The sequence below is a fragment of the Mauremys mutica genome, unplaced genomic scaffold (genome assembly GCF_020497125.1).
Source record: "Mauremys mutica isolate MM-2020 ecotype Southern unplaced genomic scaffold, ASM2049712v1 000553F_np12_obj, whole genome shotgun sequence".
Classification (NCBI taxonomy): domain Eukaryota; kingdom Metazoa; phylum Chordata; order Testudines; family Geoemydidae; genus Mauremys; species Mauremys mutica.
The window spans coordinates 170,226-188,298 of NW_025423002.1; the positions used below are offsets into that span (position 1 = coordinate 170,226).

At 69.6% G+C, this 18,073-nt stretch overlaps 1 protein-coding gene across 5 annotated transcripts in view; it reads left to right on the plus strand.

The window, feature by feature from the left end:
* The first annotated feature begins 334 nt into the window (after window positions 1-334).
* Window positions 335-18,073, plus strand: part of PLXNB3 (plexin B3) — a 43,196-nt gene continuing 25,457 nt past the window's right edge. For 2 of the 5 annotated variants that reach the window (XR_006575549.1, XR_006575550.1), the window contains exons 1-10: window positions 335-418; window positions 3,943-4,014; window positions 5,523-6,599; window positions 7,818-7,997; window positions 8,128-8,253; window positions 9,162-9,262; window positions 15,641-15,773; window positions 16,317-16,473; window positions 16,875-16,983; window positions 17,670-17,781. Coding sequence is in view for 3 of the 5 variants with exons in the window: in XM_045000613.1 (XP_044856548.1) it covers window positions 5,532-6,599; window positions 7,818-7,997; window positions 8,128-8,253; window positions 9,162-9,262; window positions 15,641-15,773; window positions 16,317-16,473; window positions 16,875-16,983; window positions 17,670-17,781 (1,986 nt within the window). In the remaining 2 variants the exon portion in view is untranslated. The remainder of the gene's footprint in view (window positions 419-3,942; window positions 4,015-5,522; window positions 6,600-7,817; window positions 7,998-8,127; window positions 8,254-9,161; window positions 9,263-15,640; window positions 15,774-16,316; window positions 16,474-16,874; window positions 16,984-17,669; window positions 17,782-18,073) is intronic. The other 3 variants (XM_045000613.1, XM_045000615.1, XM_045000614.1) reach the window with 2 other exon arrangements.

The following is an 18,073-nucleotide window of genomic DNA, read 5'->3' on the forward strand; positions in this document are numbered from 1 at the left end:
AAATCCCCATCTGGCTCTGAAGTGGGTTGAAATTTGCACCTGGGCTAAGGTCTGACACCCCCCCCCCCGCCCTTATGAGCCGACAGAGCCAGTAAAAGAAACCTAGAGAGACCCCCGTGTCCGGCGTGACTCACTGGGCTGGGGGGACATGGGGGGCGCTATGGGGTGCGGGGCGCTTTCCCCTGGCAGTCCGGGGGGGTGAGTGCTTGGGGGAGGGAACCCAGGCATCCGGGGCCGGGACTGTGAGTTTCCAGCCATGGGCAGCAGGGGGCGCCCGTGTCCCGGCGAGTCGGTCCCGCTGGGGCGGCGTGTGGGGCGGGGTGTGGGGCGGGCTGGCCGCGGTGCATTGTGGGGGAAGCCTGGTGTAGCCCCTGAGTTCACTTCTGCTCCGAGCCGGGACCGGCCGCGCCGTAGCCGGGTAGGGGGGGACCGCGGGGGCGGGGACCTGTGGGGAGCGGCTCCCCCCCCAGCCATCTCCTTAACGCACCCCGGGATTCCGCCCCCCAGCCCTGCCTCAGTTTCCCGCGTCCCTCTGGCGGGGTCTCGCTTCTTAGGGCGCGAATCCGCCCCCTTTAATCTGGGGCGGGGGTGACGGGGAGTCGGGGTGACTGGGAATTCCTGAGGGAGACCCCAAATCTCGCCCTTCAGTATCAAGTCACCCCCAAAACTCTGCCCGCACCCCCACCCCTGAGGCCCCCCGACCGGCTCCCCCCCCCCCGCCAGTGAACCCCAATTCCCTGGACAGCCGGCAGCGTGAGCCCCCCCAGTATGGCGGGGTACAAATCAGACCCCCCCGGGCAGCCCGGCTCCCTGCCACCCCCCCCTTGGGTGTCTCTTCCCGCCCCGCCCCGCCCCGGCGTCCGTCCCACGCCCGATTCCGCCCCCAAAGCCGGTAGCCCCCCGGCCCCGCCCCCAGGCAGGGATCTGCCCCTAACCTGAACCCCTGTGACCCCAGGGGCGCCCCCAGAGCGGCCGGGCCCTGCCCCCCCCCCCCGGGTTAATTCGGTGCTGGATTCCCGAGGCCGGTGGCTCTAATCCCCCGGGCGAGGCGGGGCTGGGGGGGGATCAGTGTCCCCCCCCGGGGCCTGCGGCTTGTCCGGCTGCAAATCCCTTAGAGCTGCCCCGGCTTAGCCACCAAACAGCGCGATTATCCCCCCCCCCCCCCGCAGCGCGGGGCTGGGCCGGCGGGGGCTGCGGGTCGGGAGTGAGGGGCACTGGCAGGGCTGGGGGGGGCTGGGCTGGGGGGCAGGGGCTGCGGGTCGGGAGTGAGGGGCACCGGCAGGGCTGGGGGGGGCAGGGGCTGCGGGTCGGGAGTGAGGGGCGCCGGCAGGGCTGGGGGGGGGCAGGGGCTGCGGGTCGGGAGTGAGGGGCGCCGGCAGGTCGGGGGGGGGGCAGGGGCTGCGGGTCGGGAGTGAGGGGCACCGTCAGGGCTGGGGGGGGGGCAGGGGCTGCGGGTCGGGAGTGAGGGGCACCGTCAGGGCTGGGGGGCAGGGGGCTGCGGGTCGGGAGTGAGGGGCGCCGGCAGGTCGGGGGGGCAGGGGCTGCAGGTCGGGAGTGAGGGGCACCGGCAGGGCGGGGGGGGGGCTGTGGGTCCTACTCCCCCTGACTGGTGGGATCATGGAGCCAGGGGCGGGGGTCAGGCCGGAACCTGCTGCCCCTCCCCTCTGCTGGCTCCAGGCCCCTCACGTCCCCCCCAGCTCGTCACGCTCTGAGTGGGGCTGACGTCTCCCTTTGTGGCCCCCGAGTGTTTCTGGGCCCCCGTCCCATTCCCCGAGCAGCACTGAAAGCCCCATTATCGCCGGCTCTGCCCCAGCCTCAGAGTGAGGGGCACCGGCAGAGCTGGGGGTGGGGGGCCGGGCTGGCAGGGGCTGCGGGTCGGGAGTGAGGGGCACCGGCAGAGCTGGGCGGGGCAGGGGCTGCGGGTCGGGAGTGAGGGGCACCGGCAGAGCTGGGGGGCTGCGAGTCGGGAGTGAGGGGCACCGGCAGAGCTGGGGGGGGGGGGGCAGGGGCTGTGGGTCGGGAGTGAGGGGCACCGGCAGAGCTGGGGGGGGGGGGCAGGGGCTGTGGGTCGGGAGTGAGGGGCACCGGTGGGGCTGAGGTGCAGGGCTGGGCTGGCAGGGGACTGCCTTTTGGCACCCATGGGGTTAACTCGGGGGGGGGGGCATGTCCCCCCCAAGCCAGGCAGCCAGAGACTCCCTTTGTTCCCGTCTGTCTGTTATCAGGCCCAGCCTGTGCCCCCCTCCCCCCTCCGCCCCCATGGCCAGGACAAAGCCTGGCATTCAGTGGGCACCGCCCCCCCCCAGTGTGGGGGCGGCTGGGCCAGGGGCCAAGGCCCTGCTGCTGCATTCCCCAGCCCCAGCCTGTCCCAGCAGGGGGCGCTGTGGGGCAGAGGGGCAGGGTTGTGGGGGGGCGCAGGGAACCCAGGTGTCCGGCTCTGGGCTCCCCACATCTCCGCGGGCCCGGCTGGGGCGATCTCTTTGGGACGCCCACCCAGCAGCCCCCCTCTGCCCCGATCCGGCCCCGCAGGGATGGGGGGTCCCATCCCCGCCTGAGCCCGTGACCCAGGTCCCTCGGCAGCCTGGAGCCAGCGGGGGATCGATGGGCATCGGCTCATCCATCACCCGGGAAACCAGCTGGAGCAGCGGGGGCGGGGGCTGTGGGTCGGGAGTGAGGGGCACCCTGTCCCGCCAAGAGTGGGGGCAGGGAATTCAAAGACCCCTTAGTCACCGAGTGGTTAATGAATAACCCGCCCCCAACCCCCAGCTCGGCCGGTGCCCCTCACTCCCGACCCGCAGCCCCCAGCTCGGCCGGTGCCCCTCACTCCCGACCCGCAGCCCCCAGCTCGGACGGCGCCCCTCACTCCCGCCCCCAACCCCCAGCTCCGCCGGCGCCCCTCACTCCCGACCCGCAGCCCCCAGCTCGGCCGGTGCCCCTCACTCCCGACCCCCAACCCCCAGCTCGGCCGGTGCCCCTCACTCCCGACCCCCAACCCCCACCTCGGCTGGTGCCCCTCACTCCCGCCCCCAACCCCCAGCTCGGCTGGTGCCCCTCACTCCCGACCCGCAGCCCCCAGCTCGGCCGGTGCCCCTCACTCCCGACCCGCAGCCCCCAGCTCGGCCGGCGCCCCTCACTCCCGACCCGCAGCCCCCAGCTCGGCCGGCGCCCCTCACTCCCGCCCCCAACCCCCCGCTCGGCCGGTGCCCCTCACTCCCGACCCGCAGCCCCCCAGCTCGGCCGGTGCCCCTCACTCCCGCCCCCAACCCCCAGCTCGGCCGGTGCCCCTCACTCCCGACCCGCAGCCCCCAGCTCGGCCGGTGCCCCTCACTCCCGCCCCCAACCCCCAGCTCGGCCGGTGCCCCTCACTCCCGACCCGCAGCCCCCAGCTCGGCCGGTGCCCCTCACTCCCGACCCGCAGCCCCCAGCTCGGCCGGTGCCCCTCACTCCCGCCCCCAACCCCCAGCTCGGCCGGTGCCCCTCACTCCCGACCCGCAGCCCCCAGCTCGGCCGGTGCCCCTCACTCCCGACCCGCAGCCCCCCAGCTCGGCCGGTGCCCCTCACTCCCGACCCGCAGCCCCCAGCTCGGCCGGCGCCCCTCACTCCCGACCCGCAGCCCCCCAGCTCGGCCGGCGCCCCTCACTCCCGACCCGCAGCCCCCCAGCTCGGCCGGCGCCCCTCACTCCCGCCCCGCAGCCCCCAGCTCGGCCGGTGCCCCTCAATCCCGACCCGCAGCCCCCAGCTCGGCCGGTGCCCCTCACTCCCGACCCGCAGCCCCTGTGTACGGGGGTTGGGGGGCCGTGTGCCAGGCCCTGAGGGCCCATTGTCCGTGGGGATAATGGGCCCCTGTGGCGCTGGGCGCGGGCTGGCACGGGGGAGAACACAGGGGCTCATTGACGGAGCCTCGAATCACCCCCAACCCTCCCACTCCTCTCCCCTCCCCCCCAGCAGGAGAATGAGAGGGGACGCGGATCGCCCAGAGCCCAGGGGTGAGAGCTGAGCCCCCCTCGCAGCTGACTGGTGAGTGGGGCTGGGGGCCCGGACTCCTGGGTTCTGTCCCCAGCTCTGGGAGGGGAGTGGGGGCTGGTGGGTTAGAGCAGGGGGGGCTGGGGGCCCGGACTCCTGGGTTCTCTCCCCGGCTCTGGGAGGGGAGTGGGGGCTGGTGGGTTAGAGCAGGGGGGGCTGGGAGCCAGGACTACTGGGTTCTCTCCCCGGCTCTGGGAGGGGAGTGGGGGCTGGTGGTTAGAGCAGGGTGGGGCTGGAGGCCCGGACTCCTGGGTTCTCTCCCTGGGGGGAGGGGCGGGATCTTAGTTCCTTTCCCTCAGTTTCCTTTGTCTTCCCTCCCTGCCCCACCCCAGCCTATTGTCTGGTTCTCCCTTCCCCCACCTCCCGAGGGCTGGGGGGGCCAGACATGTTGGGGCCTGTGGGAGAGACCTGATTCCCATCCCCCCCCCCCCCCGCTGGGAGGGAGGTGCCGCTTGGTGCAGTCATTGCAAAACGGCCCCCCCCCCCCAACAGGTCAGGACGCCTGGGTTCTCTCCCCGGCTCTGGGAGGGGAGTGGGGGCTGGTGGTTAGAGCAGGGGGGGGCTGGGAGCCAGGACGCCTGGGTTCCCTCCCCGGCTCTGGGAGGGGAGTGGGGGCTGGTGGTTAGAGCAGGGGGGGGCTGGGAGCCAGGACTCCTGGGTTCTCTCCTGGGCTCCTCACCCACCAGCTGTGCCTCTGGGTTTCCAGACGGCCCCATCTGGTGCGTGTCTGTGCCAGGGGTGGGCGGGGGGGGGGGGTCTCTGGCTGGATTTCACTCATTGGTGCCCCCCAGGGATGGGGGGGCTGGAGCAGCTTGTCCCAGCTGCACTGAGCCTGGGGTAGGGGGTGGGGGGGGACACAAGGGGTCTCTTCCCCCCCACGTCATGTTGCTCGTGTGCAAATCCCTGCTCCTCGCACGCCTGGGCCCCTGCCTGTCGCACGTGCCCCAGGTCCCCCCCAGCATGTCCCGTGCTCGGGGTTCCCCCCCTTCAGCCCCCCCTGCTGTTGTGTGCTCCTCTGGCCCCCCCCAGCTCTCACTGTCGTGTGCCCCCCTCCTCCCTCCCGAGAGTCTGAGCAAGACCTCGGGGGGGGGGGGGGGGGGGTTAACTGGGGGGGCAGAGAATCAATCTCCATCCTAAATCCTCCTGCAGATGGAGGGGAGGGGCTGGGAGCCCGGACTCCTGGGTTCTCTCCCGGCTCTGGGAGGGGAGTGGGGGCTGGTGGTTACAGTGGGGGGGGAGGGGCTGGGAGCCCGGACTCCTGGGTTCTCTCCCGGCTCTGGGAGGGGAGTGGGGCCGGTGGTTACAGTGGTGGGAGGGGGGGGCTGGGAGCCCGGACTCCTGGGTTCTCTCCCGGCTCTGGGAGGGGAGTGGGGGCTGGTGGTTACAGTGGTGGGAGGGGGGGGCTGGGAGCCCGGACTCCTGGGTTCTCTCCCCAGAGGCTGCAGGTGCTCCGTCTCCTGGATCCCCCTAACCCTGCCCCCCCTTTTCTCTCTCTCTCTCAGGCCTCCGACATGCCCCCCCTGCTGGCCCCCTTCCTCCTCCTCCTCCTCGCCCCTCGCTGCCCCTCCCGCCCCTACCCCTCCTTCTCCGCCCCCAACGCCACCTTCAACCACCTGGCGCGCGCCAGCGGCTCGGGGAGCCTGTACGTGGGGGCCGTGAACGCCCTGTACCAGCTGACGCCGGAGCTGGGGCTGGCGGGGCAGGCGCGGACCGGGCCGGAGCTCGACAGCCCCGAGTGCCTCCCCTTCCGGGACCCCCGGGACTGCCCCCAGGCCCGCCCCACGGACAACGCCAACAAGCTGCTGCTGCCCCACGAGGCGGCCGGGGAGCTGGTGGTGTGCGGGCAGCTGGCGCAGGGGCTGTGCGAGACGCGGGCGCTGGCCGACGTGGGCCGGGTGCTGTACCGGCCGGAGGAGCCGGGCGACAGCCAGTTCGTGGCGGCCAACGAGGCGCGGGTGGCCACGGTGGGCGCGCTCGGGCGCGCGGCCGGCCGCGACCTGCTCTTCGTGGGGCGCGGGCTGACGGGGAAGCTCTCGGGCGGGATCCCGCCCGTCACCGTGCGGCCCCTGGCGGGGCCCGGCGCCTTCTCCAGCGAGGGGCTCGGCAAGCTGGTGGTGGGCGACTTCTCCGACTTCAACAACAGCTACGCGGGCGCCTACGCCGCCGGCGGCCACGTCTACCTGCTCTTCTCGCGCCGCGGCGCCAAGGGGCAGCTGGACTATCGGCCCTTCCTGGCGCGGCTCTGCGCCCGCGACCTGCAGCTCTACTCCTACGCCGAGGTGCCGCTGGCCTGCCGGGGCCCCCGCGGGCGCCTCTACAACCTGGCGCGGGCCGGGCAGCTGGCCCGGCTGGCGCCCCCGCAGGGCGACGTGCTCTTCGTGCTGGCGGCCGTGGGGCAGGGGGCCACGGCCACCCCCGGCCCGCACACGGCCCTGTGCGCCTTCCCGCTGGCCCAGCTGGACACGGCCGTGGAGCGGAGCCGGCGGGCGTGTTACACGGCGGGGGGCCGGGGGCCGGGGGGCCGGGAGGAGGCGGCCATCGAGTACGGGGTGACGTCCCGCTGCGCCGAGCTGCCCAAGGTCTGTGGGGGGCGGCGCCGGTGTCCTGGTGCCGGACGAGGGGTCCCCGGGTAACCAGCCCCCCCGCCCCGCCCCCGAGGGGTCCCCGGGTAACCAGCCCCCCTGCCCCGCCCCCGAGGGGTCCCCGGGTAACCAGCCCCCCTGCCCCGCCCCCGAGGGGTCCCCGGGCAACCAGCCCCCCGCCCCATCACAGAGGGGTCCCTGGATAACCGATCCCCGGTCCCGCCCCCGAGGGGTCCCCGGGTAACCAGCCCCAATCCTGCCCCAAGGGGACCTGGGTAACCAGCCCCCCGCCCCACCCCCGAGGGGTCCCCGGGTAACCAGCCCCCCGCCCCATCACAGAGGGGTCCCTGGATAACCGATCCCCGGTCCCGCCCCCGAGGGGTCCCCGGGTAACCATCCCCAATCCTGCCCCAAGGGGACCTGGGTAACCAGCCCCCCGCCCCACCCCCGAGGGGTCCCCGGGTAACCAGCCCCCCGCCCCGCCCCCGAGGGCTCCCCAGGTAACCAGCCCCCCGCCCCATCACGGAGGGGTCCCTGGATAACCGATCCCCGGTCCCGCCCCCGAGGGGTCCCCGGGTAACCAGCCCCCCGCCCCATCATGGAAGGGTCCCTGGATAACCGATCCCCGGCCCCGCCCCCGAAGGGTCCCTGGGTAACCAGCCCCAATCCTGCCCCAAGGGGACCTGGGTAACCAGCCCCCCGCCCCGCCCCCGAGGGGTCCCCTGGTAACCAGCCCCCCCGCCCCGCCCCCGAGGGGTCCCCGGGTAACCAGCCCCCCCGCCCCACCCCCGAGGGGTCCCCGGGTAACCAGCCCCCCGCCCCATCATGGAGGGGTCCCTGGATAACCGATCCCCGGCCCCGCCCCCGAGGGGTCCCCGGGTAACCAGCCCCCCGCCCCATCATGGAGGGGTCCCTGGATAACCGATCCCCGGCCCCGCCCCCGAGGGGTCCCCGGGTAACCAGCCCCAATCCTGCCCCAAGGGGACCTGGGTAACCAGCCCCCCGCCCCGCCCCCGAGGCATCCCCGGGTAACCAGCCCCCCGCCCCATCACGGAGGGGTCCCCAGGTAACCAGCCCCCCGCCCCATCACGGAGGGGTCCCCGGATAACCGATCCCCGGCCCCGCCCAGGAGGGGTCCCCGGATACCCAGCCCCCCGCCCCGCCAGGTCCCCGGCGACCTGGGCCCGTTGCTCACCCCTGCGTGTCTCGCCCCAGGAGTCCCCGGACGTTTACCCCTGCGGAGACGAACACACCCCCAGCCCCATCGCCGGCCGCGTGCCCGTGGAGGCCAGCGCCCTGGTGACTGGGCTGCCGACGCTCACGGCCGTGGCGGCGATGGCGGAGGCCGGACACACCATCGCTTTCCTCGGAGACGGGCAGGGGCAGCTGCACAAGGTGTGTGGGGGGGGGGGGCGCCCCACCCCAGAGCTGGCTGCATCTCAGCAGGGCCGGGTGTGCGGGCTGAGGCTGCTGGAGACGTGGCTGCCCCCGTCTTGTGCCTAACCCCCTCCTCATCCCCCTGCAGGTGTATCTGAACTCCTCCGTGGGGCAGGTGTACAGCTCCGTGCGCCTCGGCCAGCGCTCCCCCGTCAGCCCCGATCTCCTCCTGGACGGCAGCGGGACCCACCTCTACGCCATGACGGAGTCCCAGGTGCCCCCGAGCCCGCCCCGTTCGAGGGCAGAGGCGGCTGCGTTTCGGGGGGGCGAGGCTGCTCCGCCCCAGAGGCGGCTGCGTTTCGGGGGGCTGTGTGTGGGGGGGGCGAGGCTGCTCCGCCCCAGAGGCGGCTGCGTTTCGGGGGGCCGGGTGGGGGGGGCGAGGCTGCTCCGCCCCAGAGGCGGCTGCGTTTCGGGGGGCCGGGTGGGGGGGGCGAGGCTGCTCGGTCCCAGAGGCGGCTGCGTTTCGGGGGGCCGGGTGGGGGCGGGCCAGGCTGCTCTGTCCCAGAGGCGGCTGCGTTTCGGGGGGCCGGGTGGGGGGGGCGAGGCTGCTCCGCCCCAGAGGCGGCTGCGTTTCGGGGGGCCGGGTGGGGGGGGCGAGGCTGCTCCGCCCCAGAGGCGGCTGCGTTTCGGGGGGCCGGGTGGGGGGGGCGAGGCTGCTCCGCCCCAGAGGCGGCTGCGTTTCGGGGGGCCGGGTGGGGGGGGCGAGGCTGCTCCGCCCCAGAGGCGGCTGCGTTTCGGGGGGCCGGGTGGGGGGGGCGAGGCTGCTCCGCCCCAGAGGCGGCTGCGTTTCGGGGGGCCGGGTGGGGGGGGGCGAGGCTGCACGGTCCCAGAGGCGGCTGCATTTCGGGGGGCCGGGTGGGGGGGGGCGAGGCTGCTCGGTCCCAGAGGCGGCTGCGTTTCGGGGGGCCGGGTGGGGGGGGCGAGGCTGCTCGGTCCCAGAGGCGGCTGCATTTCGGGGGGCCGGGTGGGGGGGCGAGGCTGCTCCGCCCCAGAGGCGGCTGCGTTTCGGGGGGCCGGGTGGGGGGGGCGAGGCTGCTCGGTCCCAGAGGCGGCTGCGTTTCGGGGGGCCGGGTCTCTATCCCTTTCCTCACTCTCTGCCCCATTTCCCCCCCCGCCCCCCAGGTCACCAAAGTCCCGGTCTCCGAGTGCCCCCACTTCCAGGACTGCGCCGGCTGCCTCCGTGCCCGGGACCCTTTCTGCGGCTGGTGCGTCCTGCAGGGCCGGTGAGTCTCGTTTACGTGGGACCTACTCAAAAAGACGGTTACTCACCGTAGTAACTGGTGTTCTTCGAGATGTGTTGCTCCAATCCATTCCAGGTAGGTGTGTGCGCCGCGTGCACGGCTCTCGGGAACATTTTTACCCTAGCAACCCCGGCGGGCCGGCTGGCGCCCCCTGGAGTGGCGCCGCTATGGCGCCGGATATATACCCCAGCCGGCCCGTCCGCTCCTCAGTTCCTTCTTGCCGGCTACTCCGACAGTGGGGAAGGAGGGCGGGTCTGGAATGGATAGGAGCAACACATCTCGAAGAACACCAGTTACTACGGTGAGTAACCGTCTTTTCTTCTTCGAGTGATTACTCCTATGCATTCCAGTTAGGTGATTCCCAAGCCTTACCTAGGCGGTGGGGTCGGAGTGAGACGTGGCGGAGTGTAATACTGCAGAGCCGAAGGCTGCGTCGTCTCTGGATTGCTGCACCAACGCGTAGTGGGAGGCGAAGGTGTGGACAGAAGACCAGGTGGCCGCTCTGCAGATGTCCTGGATGGGGACATGGGCCAGGAAGGCAGCCGACGAGGCGTGCGCTCTCGTGGAGTGAGCGGTGAGGCGGCATGGGGGGACGCGAGCCAGCTCGTAGCACGTCCGAATACACGCAGTGACCCAGGAGGAAATTCTCTGGGAGGAGATCGGCTCGCCCTTCATGCGGTCGGCGACGGCCACAAAGAGCTGGGTCGAACGCCAGAAGGGCTTTGTCCGCTCGATGTAAAAGGCAAGGGCCCTGCGGACGTCCAGGGAGTGAAGCTGTTGCTCCCGAGGGGAGGCGTGCAGCTTCGGGAAGAAGACCGGGAGGAAGATCTCCTGGTTGAGGTGGAAGGCCGACACCACCTTAGGGAGGAAGGCCGGGTGTGGTCGAAGCTGCACCTTGTCTCCATGGAAGACGGTGTATGGTGGACCCACCGTTAGAGCACGGAGCTCAGAGACTCGTCTCGCTGATGTAATTGCGACGAGGAAGGCCGTCTTCCAGGAGAGGTAGAGCAGGGAGCACGTGGCCAGAGGCTCGAAGGGCGGTCCCATAAGCTTGGCCAGAACGAGGTTCAAATCCCAGGTTGGGGCAGGACGCCGCACTGGCGGGTACATGTGGTCCAGGCCTTTGAGGAAGCGGGAAACCATCTGGTTGGAGAAGATGCATAGATGGACGAAAGGCGGACACTGCTGCCAGGTGTACCCTCAAGGAGGAGACCGCAAGACCTTGCTCCTTAAGGGACCAGAGGTAGTCCAGGATAGTAGGGACAGGGACTACGAATGGATTGAGTCCTCGTTGATCACACCAGATTGCGAACCTCTTCCATTTCGCAAGGTAGGTGGAGCGAGTGGAAGGCTTTCTGCTCTCTAGCAGGACTCGCTGAACTGCCGCCGAACAGTCCCTTTCTGCGTGGGTCAGCCACGCAGGTACCAAGCTGTAAGATGGAGGGACTGCAGGTTCGGATGGTGGAGTCTGCCGAAGTCCTGCGTGATGAGGTCCGGCCACAACGGAAGGGGGATGGGATCCCGAACGGAGAGCTCAAGCAGCAGGGTGAACCAGTGCTGCCTCGGCCAGGCCGGAGCCACGAGTATGACGGTGGCTCTGTCCCTCCGAAGCTTCTGTAACACTCGGTGGACGAGCGGGAACGGAGGGAAGGCGTAGAGGAGGTGATCCTTCCAGGAGTAAAGGAAGGCGTCCGACAGGGAGCCCGGCGCGTGACCCCGGAACGAGCATAACAGGTGGCACTTCCTGTTCTCCTTGGACGTGAATAGGTCTACTTGGGGAAACCCCCACCTCCGGAAGATTGTGTGCACGACGTCGGGACGGAGAGACCACTCGTGGGAGAGGAACGACCTGCTGAGATGGTCGGCCAGCGTGTTCTGCACTCCCGGAAGAAAGGACGCTTCCAGGTGAATGGAGTGGGTCACGCAGAAGTCCCACAGGAGCATCGCTTCCTTGCAAAGGAGGGAGGAGCGAGCTCCGCCCTGCTTGTTCACGTAGAACATCGCTGTCGTGTTGTCCGTGAACACTGTCACACAGCGGCCTTGCAGGCGGGTGCGGAAGGTGTGACACGCCAAACGGATCGCTCGCAGCTCGCGGATGTTGATGTGCAGAGCGAGCTCTTGGGTTGACCAAAGACCTTGGGTGTGAAGGTCGCCCAGATGAGCTCCCCAGCCGAGCGCTGAGGCATCCGTGGTCAGAGTGGCGGATGGGCAAGGAGGGTGGAACGGGACTCCGGCACACACGACCTCCGGGTCGAGCCACCAGCTGAGGGACTCGAGGGTTGGCTTGGTGACCGTGACCACCATGTCGACAGGGTCTCGATGCGGGCGGTACACCGACGCTAGCCAGGCCTGGAACGGGCGAAGGTGGAGCCGCGCGTACGCGGTGACATACGTACAGGATGCCATGTGGCCCAGGAGGCGGAGGCAGGATCGCACCGTCGTGGTAGGAAAGGTGACGAGGTCCTGAATGATGGAGTCCAGTGTCTGGTGCCGAGAGCGCGGTAGGCAGGCCCTGGCCAACTTGGAGTCGAGGACCGCTCCAATGAACTCCACCCGCTGCGACGGAATTAAGGAGGACTTCTCGGCATTGACGAGAAGACCGAGCCGTTGAAATAGAGACAGGATTTCTGTCATCTGGTCCATTACCAGCCGCCGAGACGTTCCGCGAACCAGCCAGTCGCCGAGATACGGGTAGACGTGTATCTGACGACGGCGGAGGGCTGCGGCAACCACTGCCATGCACTTGGTAAACACCCTCGGTGCGGTGGAGAGTCCGAACGGCAACACGGCGAACTGGTAGTGGGCGTTGTTCACCACGAAACGCAGGTAGCGTCGATGGGGAGGGTAGATCGCAACATGGAAGTAGGCGTCCTTCATGTCGAGGGCGGCAAACCAGTCTCCCGGATCCAGAGAGGGAATGATGGTCCCCAGGGTGACCATGCGAAACTTGGGCTTGAGCAGGTATTTGTTCAGCTCGCGAAGGTCCAGGATAGGACGTAGCCCCCCTTTCGCTTTGGGGATGAGAAAGTATCGGGAATAGAATCCCCTGCCCCGCCTGTCTTGAGGCACTGCTTCTATGGCACCCACGCTCAGCAGAGTCTGGACCTCGTGTAAGAGGAATTGCTCGTGAGAGGGGTCCCTGAAGAGGGACAGGGAGGGTGGGTGGGAAGGGGGGGGCGAAACAAACTGAAGGCGGTATCCCGACTGGACTGTTTGAAGCACCCAGTTGTCCGTTGTTAATTGGGACCACGCCAAAAAGAAATGGGAGAGGCAGTTGTAAAATAAAGGGGTAGGATCCGGTAGGGAGAGTGATGGGCCGTCCTCGGGCGTCCCATCAAAAGGCCTGTTTGGACCCTGGAGGGGCCTTGGAAGAGGCCTGGGCCTGGTTGCGTCTGTTGCCGGATGGTCGACGGCGATTTTGGCCAGGCCGCCTGCTGTTGTAGGGACGGTACCGAGGCTGAGTGAAAGGCCGAGAGGGTTGCTGCCGGAAGGACCTGCGCTGTGTTGCCGGCGTGTGCATCCCGAGAGTGCGGCTGGCTATGCGACCGTCCTTCAGGGTCTGGATTCTGGCATCGGTTTTGTCCGAAAACAGTCCCTGGGTATCAAAGGGCAGGTCCTGCAGCGTGTACTGCACCTCCGGTGGCAGGGTGGAGGACTGCAGCCAGGAGATGTGGCGCATCGTCACTCCTGAGGCCAGGGTCCGAGCTCCCGAGTCCGCGGAGTCAAGAGCGGCCTGGATGGAGGACCTGGAAGATTTTTTCCCGTCATCCAACAACGCCGAGAACTCTTGGCGGGAGGCTGTTGGGAGCAGCTCTGTAAACTTCGCCAGGGACACCATGATGTCATAGGCGTACCTGGCGAGGAGGGCCATCTGATTGGCGATCCGCAGTTGCAGACCGCCGGCAGAGTAGACCTTGCGGCCTAACAGGTCCATCCGTCTCGCCTCTTTAGACTTCGGCGCTGGGGCGGGCTGACCATGCCGCTCCCTGTCGTTGACCGACTGCACGACCAACGAGTCTGGGGTCGGGTGAGTGTACAGGTACTCCTAGCCCGTGGGGGGGCCGCGTACTTGCGCTCGACCCCGCGGGCAGTAGGAGGGATGGACGCCGGCGACTGCCAGAGTGTGTTGGCGTTTTTTTGGATTGTCCTGATGAACGGCAAGGCCACCCGTACGGGAGCCTCCGCTCCAATGACGTTTGTCACTGGGTCCTCGTCCTCCTGGACCTCCGCCACAGGGAGATCTATTGCTTTCGCCACGCGGCGAAGCAGGTCTTGGTGGGCCCTCAGGTCTATTGGTGGAGGATCTTTAGCAGATGCTCCGGCCACCGCCTCGTCTGGTGACGACGACGAAGATAAGCCCTGGACCACAGCCTCCGTTGAGGGATCTTCTAAGGGTTGGTCAGCTGGCTCGGGCTGAGGATGCCTCTGGGGGTCAGGCGGTATCGAGACCGAAGCCGGTGGCGAAGGGGGCAGTCGACTGACGGTGGCCTCCGGTACCCTGCGCTCGGAGGCAGGGGCTCTTGGAGGAAAAGGCACCCCCTGAGTCCCGTATTGGGCCCAGGGGACCCAGAAGCCCCACTGTTGTGCACCCTGAGGTTGATCCTGCGGAGTAGGTGGCAGGTGCCCGTTGCTGTCTGCCCCGGAAGCGACCGACGCGGGGCGGGATGGCCATGGGGGTGCAGAGGCGCTAACGGACTGCGCCGCCGAAGGAGGCAGTCTGGCCCCGGACGGTGCCGAGGATCGGTGCCAGGCATCACGGTATCGGGATGGTGACCGAGACCAACGTCCGCCGCGGTGCCGGGAACTCGACCGGTGCCAGGAGCTCGACCGGGATCCGGACCTGCGGTGCCGGGAGCGGTGCCGGGAAGCGGACCTCCGTCGGTGCTGTTGCGAAGGCGATCGGGACCTGGAGCGACGCCGGGATTGCGACCGGTACTGCGATGTTGAACGGTACCGGGACTGCGACCGGCGTCGGGACGGCGACCGGTACCGTGATGGTGAGCGGTGCCGGGATCTTGAGCGGCGGGACGGTGACCTGCGTTGGGACCGGGAACGAGACCGGGACCGGGAGCGCCGTCTGTGCCGTCCGTCCGGAGAAGGGGGTCGGATCATCATCGCCGGCTTTCCTGCCGATACAACAGCCCGCACCGGTGGTGCCGGGGGCCGGAGGCTCGGTGCCTCTGTGAGCTCTATGAGCTTGCGCGCTGTAGAGAAAGTCTCAGGCGTGGATGGCAGCCGGAGCTCAACCGCGGTCGGCGCCGGGGAGCATGGCGGTGCTGGACTTGACGGCCCTTGCGGCGCCGGAGTCAACGGCACGGTGCACGTCCTATGCACGGCCACCGCCGGTACCGCAGGTGGCGGGATTGGCTTGGCTGCTGGGCCCTCAGCGTGGGACTTGGCAGCTGCCTTCGCCGGCTTGCGCTTCTTGGATGGTGATAGGGAGCGGTGCCGGGCCTTCGGCGCCGCTGGTTGAGGTCGCGGAGCCTCGGTGCCGGAGCGGCTCGGGGCCGCCGGTGCGCTCTGCACCGATGCAGTCTTTGGTGCCGGCGCGGACGGTGCCGGGGGCTGGAGCGACGCCTCCATTAGGAGCTGCTTTAACCGAATGTCCCGCTCCTTACGCGTTCGGGGTTTGAAAGCGGAACAGATAGAACACTTATCTGCCCTGTGACTCTCCCCCAGGCAACGGAGGCAGGAGTCGTGCGGGTCCCCTACTGGCATAGGCCGCTGGCAAGATGCGCAGGGCTTAAAGCCCGGTGCCTTGGGCATGAGCCCGCACCGGGGGAGGAAAGGGAGGGGGAACCCCCCTTATCCTTATCCTAAAACTAACTAACTAACTGACTAAGAGAACTATCTACACTAAGTAATGAAAGAACTATACACAGAGAACGGTAGCGAGAGCTAGGGCGGTGGAGGACAGGGAGCACTCCACAGTTCCAACTGGCCGTCACGGGCGGGAAGAAGGAACTGAGGAGCGGACGGGCCGGCTGGGGTATATAACAGGCGCCATAGCGGCGCCACTCCAGGGGGCGCCAGCCGGCCCGCCGGGGTTGCTAGGGTAAAAAGTTCCGAGATGCCGTACACGCGGCGCGCACACCTGACTGGAATGCATAGGAGCAATCACTCGAAGAAGAACACAAAGCGCCAATTGCTTAGTGGGGGGAGGGGCACTGAGGGGTGTGGGGGGGATTAATTTAGGACGAAAAAGGAAACAAGGTGCCCTTGTTTACGTAGGACCTCCATAAAAACAGCCTGCCCCGGTGGGGAGGCGGGGCTATGAGGGCAGTGGGTGGGGCTCCTGGGCTGTCAGCCTGTGGTGAGAGGTGATGGACGTGCCCCCTCACCCTATTGGCCGGTCGGCAGGTGCACTCGCAAGCTGGAGTGCGAGCGCTTCGAGGCAGCCGACCAATGGCTGTGGAGCTACGGGGCCAGCAGCCAATGCCTGCGCATCGAGATGGTGACGCCGGCCAATCAGAGCCGCGAGGAGCAGACGGAGGTGAGTGGCTGGGAGGGGGCAGGACCAAGGGGCTGGGAGAGGTGGGGGTTGGAGGGGTGGGGCCAGGTCACGGGTGGGGTTGGGATTGGCGGGGCTGGGCATTGTGGGTGGGGCCAGGATGAGCAGAGCTGGAGTTGTGGGTGGGGCTGGGAGTTGTGTCGGGGGTGTGTGTGTAAGGGGCGGGGCTGGAGTTGTGGGTGGGGCTGGGGGTTGTGGGGGCTGGAGGGGTGGGACCAGGCCATGGGTGGGGCTGGGGTTGTGGGCGGGGCCAGGATGGGCGGGGCTGTGAGTTGTGGGTGGGGCCGGGATAGGCGGAGCTGGAGTTGTGGGTGGGGCTGGGAGTTGTGTCGGGGGTGTGTGTGTAAGGGGCGGGGCTGGAGTTGTGGGTGGGGCTGGGAGTTGTGGGCGGGGCCAGGATGGACAGAGCGCGTTGTGGGCGGGGCTGAGATAGGCGGAGCTGGAGTTGTGGGTGGGGCAGCAGGAGCAGCGTTTTGGGAGGCTCACCCCCTTGGATCTGTGACACCCCCCATGTCTCCCCCCCAGGTCTCGCTGTGGGTGCCCCAGCTGCCCCCCCTGGCTGAGGGTGAGAGCTACCACTGCGCCTTCGGGGAGCAGGACAGCCCCGCCCTGCTGCAGGACGCCTGGGTCCGCTGCCGCTCGCCCCCCAGCCCCCAGGTGCCACCCAGCCAGGAGGGCAAAGGTCAGCATGGAGGGGGGCTGTGAATGGGGGGCTGCCCAGCTGAGTATGGGGGGGCAGAGACAGAGGAAGGGTCTGGTCCTCCCTCCCATCACCCAGCATGCACTGGGATTGGGAATGGAACAAAGGGGAGGGGACAGACGCCAATGGGGAAGGGAGAGCCGCCCATTGCAGAGGATTCTGGGTAGGGGAGAGACGCCAATGTGGGAGGGAGAGCCGCTCTTTGCAGAGGATTCTGGGTAGGGGACAGACGCCAATGGGGGAGGGAGAGCCCATTGCAGAGGATTCTGGGTAGGGGAGAGACGCCAATGGGGGGGAAGCCACTCTTTGCAGAGGATTCTGGGTAGGGGTGGGAGGCGGATGGGGTGGGGGATGGGCATTAAGGCTCATTCCCGCCCCCCCAGATCACGTCACCGTGGCGCTGTCCCTGATGTTCGAGGACGTGGTGGTGGCGGCAACGGAGTTCGTCTTCTACGACTGCAGCGCGGCGACACGGCTGGCGCGGTCCTCCCCGTGAGCCGGCAGCGGGAGTGAGGGGCACCGGGGGGCTGGGGGGGAGCCCTGGGCTACCAGGGGCTGCGGGTCGGGAGTGAGGGGCGCCGGCAGGGCTGGGCCGGCGGGGGCTGCGGGTCGGGAGTGAGGGGCGCTGGCGGGGGCTGCGGGTCGGGAGTGAGGGGCACCGGCGGGGGTTGCGGGTCGGGAGTGAGGGGCGCCGGCAGCGCTGGGCCGGCGGGGGCTGCGGGTCGGGAGTGAGGGGCGCCGGCAGCGCTGGGCCGGCGGGGGCTGCGGGTCGGGAGTGAGGGGCGCCGGCGGGGGTTGCGGGTCGGGAGTGAGGGGCGCCGGCAGCGCTGGGCCGGTGGGGGCTGCGGGGCGGGAGTGAGGGGCACCGGCAGCGCTGGGCCGGCGGGGGCTGCGGGTCGGGAGTGAGGGGCGCCGGCAGCGCTGGGCCGGCGGGGGCTGCGGGTCGGGAGTGAGGGGCGCCGGCAGCGCTGGGCCGGCGGGGGCTGCGGGTCGGGAGTGAGGGGAGCTGGCGGGGGTTGCGGGTCGGGAGTGAGGGGCGCCGGCAGCGCTGGGCCGGCGGGGGCTGCGGGTCGGGAGTGAGGGGCGCTGGCGGGGGCTGCGGGTCGGGAGTGAGGGGCACCGGCAGTGCTGGGGGGTCCTGCCCTGTGCTGACCCCAGTTCGTCCCCCTGCCCCCCAGGTGTGGCGGGTGCGTGAGCAGCCCCTGGCCCTGTCACTGGTGCCCGAGGACTCACAGCTGCATCCCAGGCGCCTCCTGCCCCCATGACGAAGGGACCATCTACAACCAGAACGTGAGGGACTTGCCCCTGGGATGGGGAAGGGGACCCAGGCGACCGGGATGGCATGTCAGGGTTGGGGGGAAGGGGACCCAGGCGTCTGGGTCAGTATCTCAGGGGGAGGGGGCGTCGGGGAAGGGGACCCAGGCGTCCGGGTCAGCATCTCAGGGGGAGGGGGCGTCGGGGAAGAGGGCCCAGGCGTCCGGGATGGCATGTCAGGGTTGGTGGGAAGGGGACCCAGGCGTCCGGGTCAGCATCTCAGGGGGAGGGGGCGTCGGGGAAGGGACCCAGGCGTCCGGGATGGCAT